Below are 10,178 nucleotides of genomic sequence, written 5' to 3' on the forward strand. Positions count from 1 at the left end.
TTCTTATCCCTTTAATTATGTGAGATCAAATTTTATCAACTGATTAGGGCATTGTCACTGTCATTCATAATCACCTGCATTATTTTATGTAGGCACCTAATTAGTGTAACTACATAGGTTTTCAACTTATGTTTTTTCAACAGTTTTTTTTCTTCAGTTGACAGTGTTATATTGAAACGGACAAGATCTGCTGATTCCAAATAATTGAATGATTATTATATTATGTGCAATAATTACTATACATTTTGTTTCATTTTAATTAATAATTCTTACGGTTAGTTACACATTGTAACTATTGGCTTAGTTACGCCTGACGAAAAGGAGAACAGGCAATATTTTTTCCAAACATACGATTTTTAATTTTTATTCTGGAATATTCTTGAAAATCCTGACTAAGTACATGTTTTTAATGCCAATAAAAATAATTAGGTAGGTACCTACCTACAAAGTAACTACCTACTGAAATGTGTGTAATTTTATTTTTCTTATGACTTGAAACAAAAATTAGCTATGGATCGGACGTTATTATAATTTTTGAATCATGGATAAAATAATTGTATTAACATCTGGCTTTGGAAGCAATTAATTTTTAGTTTGTTTTGCATATTAAAATAAATGGCGACCGAATTCTCAAACAAAATAATATCTAGATTACTATTTAGATTTTAGACGTTAGGTTAGTACTGAAAAGTTAAAAAAATAATTTATGCAAGCTAAGGATTTTATTGACAAAACTTTTTTGGTTCTATTTTGCAATGTTACCACAATTACGAATAATTATTGCCTCAGTGAGATATGTAGGTATCAACCTACTAAATTTTCACTACGTTTAAATATATTTCACGTACGTAGACATTTGAAATATTGATACTTACTTAGGTACCTGTAGATGCGTTATTATTTTTAATATTACATTGATAATTTACAAATTTAACCGATTTGTCATCGTTTATGTATATAGGTAGGTAACCTTGATAGGTCTTTCTTCCTATAAATTGAATAAGTATTTTCTAATTAAGTATAGATATATCTGCTTGCTTATTTAACACTTTAGATATGTACCTAGGTAAACTTAATTCAATACAATAATTATGAAGAGGTATAAGTATTTTTAAGTGTGTGTAAAACGAGTGATAGGTACCTATAAGTAATTAATCATAGTTACTGAAGTTCTTCAAAATAATCATAGAAATATTTATTAAAAACTTGAGTTGAATTCAATTGAATTAGGTAGGTACGTTGGTGTCTGCTTAGAATTTATCATTTTTCAACTAAAATAATAAAGCTTCATGAAATGTGTTCAGCAAAACATTTCTACATAATACTCGATAAACGATAAAAATATATAATAATGACATATTCCGAATAATATGTCTTGCTACCAAATAGAAACAAATTGACAGGATATTTTCGTACATATTGATAAAGACAAGTAATTTAAAACGTTTAGGACTTAGGTAATACTTAGGTAGGTAAACAAGATAACTACTCAGTTTTGTTAAATAAATCAGTATTGAAATTGTGTTTTTTTTTACTTTAGGTGCCTACATACTTTCTCAGATAATATTCTAATATATGAGTCGCTAGATTTCTATAATAGTCCAGTATAGTCGAGTATAGTCCATGATAAATGAATAGGAGAAAAACAGCTTTTTGTTTTCTCAAATACACAGTCACAAGGGTGAAAATTTATATTATTTCGAGTATAGATATTTAAAATTAATAAATTCCACATTTTGATAATGCAGAAATGTTAGAAAGTAGTAGTTCTTTAGCAATTCACAAAAAACTAAAAAATACCTAAAGGTGGACTCGGCTGATTTTAAAATGTAGCGACAATATGTAAATGATGGGGCAATCCAAATAAATAATGCTTATATAACATGTAGGTGAGTACCTGCTTATCCATGAGTGAACTCTTTCAATTAATTTAATTTTTGAAAAAGGTTTGCACGTAATAAAACTTATAGGTAATACGTAGATACATATTATACATACATACGTAGAAATTCTAACTAGTACCCACCTAGGTACTTACCTAATAATAAATAGGTACGAATAGTTACATAACCATTTTAAAGCTTTTTAAAATAAATTTTAATTGCATTTACTAAGACATGCCTACCTTAATTGTAAAAGTGCTTAGATAGGTAGGTAGATACCTAACAAATCTACCCCATGCGACAGATTTTCTGTTGGGTAGGTATATAAATAATTAATAATACTCTTGCTCGAAAGCCTTTCGATCTTAAGGAACTTTCTTCGCAAAACCAGCGACCATTGACTACGTATTTTCGACGCACTTTTCAGTAAAAAAAAATCACCACCAAAGAAGCGACCAAAAAATATGGACACTGATTCTGCAAGGGATGCGCCAACGTCGAGAGGTTTTGCATACTTATTAGGTATTTATCTAAACATAATAATTAGATATTCTACTATTTGCAATAATTATTTACATAACACTTAAATAATATAGATCGATTTCGAAAATGATATTGTCTTTCTTCTTTCTTTTAACCTAGTTGTCAACACACTGACATTTTGGTCTTTATTGATTTTCAATGTTCATTGAAAGTTACTGAAGTCACGAGAAATTTAAAATCACATAGTTTTCCATAGTTAGTTATTTGTTTAAATTTAAAGTAGGTAATAGATTTGACAGGTTAATATGATTTTTTTTAAATTTTGAGATCTCAATGATCGCGATTTCAATAAATAAAATATCTGATGATCTGGATAATTCTAAAATGTTAATAACGAATAATTAATGCAATTCGATATGGAAAATAAAAATAACTACGCATTTCTTTTAGTCATATCGTGATTATAAAATTGTTCAACGCGCATCAAACTTGTCTTCCGCCATCGGCGAATCGTAAAACGCCGAAATTGTGGCCGCTCAAATGATTCTGAGCGGAGCTGGCTGGAAGTGAAAAAATGGTGCTCGTAAAGACGCAGAAGCCGCAGCAAGAAGTCCAGCTCTGTACTGAAGTTCCAGGGCACTGCAGGGTGGCAATTCGTGGCAGGGCGGCTCCCATCTTGGCGCGGCCACCTGCCAACAAGGCGCCGTGGCACACACCGGCCTCTCCGGCACTACTCGTTCCGTCGGATCATCAGGGGATATGAGACTCTCGATTGTGAACGATCTCTTTGGACGCTCTGCTGTCGGGGTGATCTCTGTTCTTGGAGGAGGCGGCGACGGAGGCATATCTGTCCCCCCACCAGCCAAAAAGAATCGATTTAAATTCGCTAAAGCTGCCAATTCTTCATTTAAAACATCTTTATCGGTTTTGTGTAACTTAAACCGCTTCCGTCTTCGAAGTAAAGATCCATTCTCGAACATATCAAACGCTTGAGGATGTAGAGTCCAATATGCACCTTTTCCTGGCCTGTCGGGCCGACGGGGCACCTTCACGAAGCAGTCGTTGAAGGATAGGTTGTGTCTGAGCGAGTTCTGCCAGCGCTGCGTGTTGCGCCTGTAGTAAGGGAAGCGGTCCGTGATGAAGCGGTAGATGTCCGCCAGCGGAAGCATCTTCTCCGGAGAACTCCAGATGGCCATCGCCGTCAGCGAAATGTATGAGTAGGGCGGCTTCTGCTCGCCGTAAGACTCGCGAGGCGGCCGCGGCATTGCGACCCCAAGCGAATATCAAAACAGACAAAAAACAAACAACACACACGAAAACACCGTTAAAATCAATCAAGATAAATGCCTATAAATTTACGGCATATATTTATAAACACTCGAATTGGTCAATACAATGGACTTGGAATCGATAAAATTGTCGTGCAACCGATTTAGGGGAGCGTGTAAGCCGTTCCGAGTAGCGACATCAACTGACGAGTTTCCATCCCGCGCGTGTAGTTTCCCCTCTCAGAAAAATCTGGTTCCACGGTCCCGCCTTCGAACCCCAACATCCGACCAATCGTCGGGTCCGCGGCAAAATGTTCAGCCTACCGCTGGCGAAGCCCCATGAAGAAAGGGCGTCGGTTTTTTTGATGCGATGGTGTCAGGTAGGCGTGGCGAAGGGGGCCCGCGGGGCAGCATTCCTGCGGTTGATTCGGCAGGTATACCTACCTGTCGGGCGGCTCGTATCTCGTAATCGAGCCGGAGAAACTCGCCGACTCTCTGTGTTGTTCCCCCGACAAATTGATATGAATAAATAAGTGAGTAATGCAATAATGGATAAGCGGTGCCCGTCTCGTCGGCTATCAAAAGCGGATCATCCTTTTGAGATCGCTCTTTCTCTCGAGTTTTATTATAACGTTGATTTGTTTGGTTTTTTTGTGAACACGATTATCGGTAGATGTAAGAGCGAGTTTTTTCAGGTCGTAAATTAATAATTATAATAGTAGATACATTCATTGACTTGATGTAATATGATAGAATTGATAGGGCATCGTTTTGACAGCGATTATTGTCTCTAATATACCTACAAGCTTTGAAAAATTCCGATGAACCAGATCAGATGTCCATCCAATAGAATTTATTAATTATTAATACTTAATAGCATAAGGGTAAGTAGGTAAATAGGTAGATACATGCATCTGGAGTACCTATAATAACATAAAACATACTAGATACTATATTTCCGTAGGTATTTATAGCAGTGGCGAAGACTCCATTAAAACTCTATACCTACTCCTTAAAATCTATCTTCATACGAAAAATATTTTTTCATTTCATATTGACGTATTTAGGTACCTACTAGGTAGGTACTTATAGGTATACCTAACAGTGGCGAAGGGTGACTTTTTGAAAGAGGTAGGCTGTGGAGATCAGAGAAAAAGAGCATACTTGTCAGGTATACTTACGGGAGATGAGAAGATAATACTTAGGTACCTACGATATTACTACTGATGAATAGGTGAACACTTAAATGACAACGACACAAGTACGGTACAACGGTACAAAATAAGATAATCTATCCACATTCAGAATACAATAAATCACTGAATTTTGTCTAACAAAATAAAACTTTACCACCGCTTTTGGAACAACGATCTGACTGGATTAAAATGATATAAAATATGTTTGTCTATAACTGAACTAATCTAAATAATAATCACGAAATACAATTATTTGTTATTTTTAAAAACAATTAAGTAATAATTATATTTGATTGAACCCAATAGACATTATTTTTTTAAATCAACTTATATTATATTTATTATTTGCTTAAAGCGGCAAGCATAGACAATAAAATTTGCATACAGAGTTGTAAGCTGTGTCTCGAGCGCATACCAAATGAGACAAAATTTGTAGACTTGCCTGAAGAGATGAGTCATCATAAGTATAGAAAACAATTTTCGATTATGATGTCAATAATCGTCATTCAAAGAACAAAAACAGATGTCGCTACTCGCGAGTAATTTTTTGTTTGATTCTAAGCTTGACTAATTTAAACAGTCGCCATTCTAAATTCAAATTCTGACCATAGATGACCCAATATTTTAAAATATTCCACGTTTTATAAATGTATTTAAATTTGAAATAAATACTTGAAGCTATAGTTTCCTTGAAGGTAGGCTTTAAATAATCGCTTAGTATGGAGCCTTTGCCACTGATACCTAATCACATATTATATTATTAAGTAAGTAGATACTTATATAAACAAAATTAATTAAATTTGCCAACGATATCTATCTATCTAAGTATCTTATAATTACGTAGGAATGTATTAAGTATACCTACTTAGATATAGTTACCTAATAAGCACCATCTGTCAAAAGTTTAAAAAAAAAAATACGCCAAAAATCGCGTCTTCTCGCTTCAACATTGTATTGTATGGATTATTTGCTAGTGATTTAGTTATTTTTTACTATGGAGTTCATGTTCTGTTCCAGTCCATACAAACTGATATGCTGTTCGAACTACGCCTAACATATTTTCCCATAATAATATCTATTATTATCTATGACTCCGCGTTTGTTCAAAATAATTAGTAGGTAGGTACTTAATAAGATAATTGAAAACAATAATTTCTATGGGATTTAATCACATAAATATTGTTTGTTTTTAAAAATTAAAAATAATTTAGTTAGGTATCTCGTAATTTTTATTTATCAGTTAGTTCAGTCATAGACTAACCTAATTATTTGTTTAGAGATCTGATATTGTACCTAAGTAATTCGTCAGTGTTTTAAATACATATACCTAGGTAGATAAAGTATTTTAAAATGTCTAATTTTACTGGTGAAATTGTAAATTGATATGGAACCGAGACACAACAACGAATTTTTTCAAAGATAACAATACTTATATTATTTTGAGCGAATGTTATGCCGGGTCCACACTGGCAACATGTCGCCGGCAACCTCGTTAAATTTTACGATAAGTATGATAATTATCGTAAAATTTAACGAGGTTGCCGGCGACATGTTGCCAGTGTGGACCCGGCATTACGTTTATATAAGCTTAATTTTATATTGTCACTGAGCTATTGAAATTTCATCGATTTAGTGTATCGTTGTCATTAGTTTGCACCTATTCATCAGTAGTAATATCAGATTATCTTCTTATTTCCCGTTAGTACCTACTCCACAGCCTGCCTCTTTCTAAAAGTCACCCTTCGCCACTGGTAGGTAGATAAGTAAGTAAGTTAATAGGTATGTACCTATTACCATAGCTTAATTCATTACTGATGTAGTGCGACCATGGCCAGATTTACACTTGCAGGGCCTGGGCTAATACCCTTATTTTTATGCAGTATTTTTTATCATCCTTTTGTGACTCTAATATCTAAAAAAAATGTGTTGAATGACTTGAATGGAAAGTATGGATACATTACTGACAAAATATATGCTTTCCAGAAAAAAAATGCAAAATTAAATTTATAAATATTTTCCCCCTATTTGGTGGTAATACAGTAAAGTTGTTTCTTACATGTCATTTTTGCGATACATTAATTTGTTCGGTCTGGGCGATCCGTGTCGCTTTTCTTCATTACAAAACTTAACAACATTTGTAATGATATTTTTAGCCTGAGATCGCAAAGGTTTAGGCAATATTAAATCAATTTCTGGTCATCAACAGATATCGCGACCCGATAAAAAAAATTACAGTCCTGTCAAACCTTTTATGTTAATTAATACATTTTGTTTCTAACCAGTGAGTTGATTTTTTTAAGATATTTTCGTTATTACTACGTTTAGGTAGCTATTTCTCTTATTATTATGTTTTTTTTGACCATGTCCGATCCTAATAGGATCATATGGGCCTCCACAAAGTAGAGGTTTGTATTAACAGATTTTGTTTTTTACGAGAAATGGATGTTAGCCACTTGCTCAACCTGTTAGGTCCATACCCTGACTCACGCACAAATTGAAAAACAATTAGTGTACTTGCCAGAACCAGGATTCGAACCTGAGACCCACGGCGTGATAGTCCAACGATTATGCCGCGCGGCCACCGTGGGTGTATTAATACCTACACACGAATGATTCTCCACGATTTGCCGCCCTTCAAGTAACCGCTGCTCCCAAGTCATGCTCAATTTGCCTACCCTCACGGGACGTCACTGCTAATACTTATCGCGGACCCCAAAAACCCAACAAACGTACCTACATAATGTAAAAAAAATATTTATACTTAGGTACCTATATTTGCTAAAATTCATACCTACTGAAAGTTATTAAGTCAATAATATTTGGTTAAGCTTAATTTTTATTACGCATGCTCTGGTTTTATACCTAGATGTAACAACTGAAATGTACCTACCTAACTCAAAGAATTATTCGATATGTTTATTTTAGCCACAAACGTTAGGTACCTATAGGTAGCTACTGTGTTTGACTGTGGGATTACTAATTGACACCTATACTTATGTATTTTATGTTGCAGTTGATTTCAATAATAATACCTACCCACTTTAGTCCATCGCTCTGTTCCTCTACCTTCAATTTTTTTTTAGGCTCCGGGTCCCTACCGATTCGGGGACCCTGTGCCCCTTTAGCTCTGTGGTAAATTCGGCCCTGAGAACGAAACGTTTAAGACAAAATGGTGGCACTCGTTTCATTGGGCAAGTAGGTATTGCGAGCATTTTAGTTAGTTAGTCAGAATTCTTCCTATACTTATGCTGCGATTACATTATGATCACTTCACATGTTGGCACGGTGACAAATTCGGTCTATGGTTTCGTATATTTTGACTCCACAAAAAACTCTTGTCGACCTTACTTGGGGTCGCGACCCATATGTTGGGAACGCGTGGCTTAGGACGTTTAGGTACCTACTGCTGATGCCTTTGCTGCCTTCTAAAGTATTTACCTATTCACATCAATGGTTACCAATGGTTACAAATAGGGATTGCAATACCGAATGAAAACACCGGTATTTCGGTATTCCTTATTGAATAGGTACCGGTATCAATATACCGGTATTCGTCAAAACATATTATAGTATTTAAAACACTATTTTATAGCAACCTAAAACGTCTCCCTACATTTATTACGTTGACTTTTATCAATATGTACCTCTAGATCATAATATTTTAGAACTGATAAATTTAACAAATACTATAAGTCCGGGTACAAGAAAATCTCACTCAAATTCTACGTTTGTTGGTGTAGGTACTAAATAGGTATCAACGTTGGATCAATAGTTATTAGAATAATTGGAAATATTTTGCTATGAATGTTTTCTTTTTCCAAATATGTTAATTCATCGCGACAATTTTATAAGTAAGTACCTACCTACCTATTATAATATGAGAGATTTTGTTTTAATAGATACCTATTATTTAACTTTTGTTGGTTTCAGTCAATATATTATTTGTGTTTTGACGGCATAATACGGTCGAATACTCACACAGAATCATTCAAAAAAGAAGCAGTCTGTAAAAGAATACTATATTCTTCAGAAATTCACCAATACACACAATCTTTCGTATCTGTGTCACACCAACTCTGGCTGAGAGACCGAGTAATGAAAAAATACCATTGAATCAGCGCTCGAAATAGAAAATTTTACGAACCGGAGCGCTCTAAAATATAATATATATATCGCTATAAAAATAAGTCTGCTAGATTTTTTAATTATACCTATGACATATCTAGCTCAGACGGTCAAATTTATATTTCCACGAGACGGAGCAATAATTTTGGTGATTTTATGAACCGGAATGGCGCTCCGGTGCGTTCCGGTCCATTTCGAGCCCTGCATTGAATTCATTTTCGAAAAACATAAACGTGTATGCTTTATTAATACTGAAAATATTCGGGAAAAAATCGGTAGATATCTATCGATTAATAATAATTGAGTACCGGTATCCCTATGTTCAAATAAGGTTTTGTAGGTATATAATATGTTACGCTGAATGTTCGAAATTGACAATTACATGAAATGGGCAAAATGTTGCCTAAATCATGAAAAATGCAAGCCCGTAGATTCATGAATTAGGAGAAATATCTGCCAAGTGCGTGAATTCGGCAGTAATTTTTCTGCCTAGTTCAGGCATTGGACAAATTAGATAGTAGTGCTACGGTGGTGTTTTTTGCAACTAAACCAAATTTGTCAAATGCTCATGCATTGGTCAAAATAGATGGTCGCGCTCCGGTGGTGTTTTTTGCAACTAATCAAACTAACCAAATGTGTCAAATGTCATTGATTATATAAAAATATACCAATCAATAACTACAATGACGTTAATATCCATTTACTATGCCCAAAAAAAATCTAGAACTATAATATCGGAAGAATTTTATTAAAAGGTATTTTCGCGATTTGATTCGTGCTTGGGTATCAATCGTGCAATGGTCGATTGTTTGTTTGTAATAGTATGATTTGATAGTTTGTTGACACTAAACTTGTTAGCTAACCGTCGTGGTGGAAGGCGATACCCGAGGTGGTTTTCTCGGGAAGTTATCGGGGACATTGAGGTCAAACATTATTACCATATAACTTGGAAGACTAAGCATATTCAGCAAGACTATGAAACGTTTAGTCTTTATCGCTCAAGAGTGCGGCAAGCTGTTCGACTGGCCTATCGAGCGCATATAGAAACGGTAGAAAATTGCATCCGAAAAAATTCTAAATCGTTTTTGGACTACGTTAAATCTTTAAGAAGGGATGGTGGGTTTGCCAATTCAATAAGTTGGAAAGGCGAAGAGGTGACCGGATCTGGAGTGGCAGAGGCATTTGCCGGTCACTTTAGGTCTGTCTACGCAAGTAGTAGTCCG

General features: G+C 34.8%; 1 protein-coding gene across 1 annotated transcript; it reads right to left on the reverse strand.

Moving 5' to 3' along the window:
- Positions 1-1,036: 1,036 nt before the first annotated feature.
- Positions 1,037-4,527, reverse strand: LOC147072013 (fork head domain-containing protein FD4-like). Its single transcript, XM_085946745.1, has one exon. The coding sequence runs from the start codon at positions 3,629-3,631 to the stop codon at positions 2,903-2,905; it is 729 nt and encodes a 242-aa protein (XP_085802871.1). The 5' UTR covers positions 3,632-4,527; the 3' UTR covers positions 1,037-2,902.
- Positions 4,528-10,178: the final 5,651 nt, after the last annotated feature.

Source organism: Rhyacophila brunnea, unplaced genomic scaffold, assembly GCF_057557595.1.
Source record: "Rhyacophila brunnea isolate RB1 unplaced genomic scaffold, BYU_Rbru_1.0 scaffold_2, whole genome shotgun sequence".
Taxonomy (NCBI): Eukaryota; Metazoa; Arthropoda; class Insecta; order Trichoptera; family Rhyacophilidae; genus Rhyacophila; species Rhyacophila brunnea.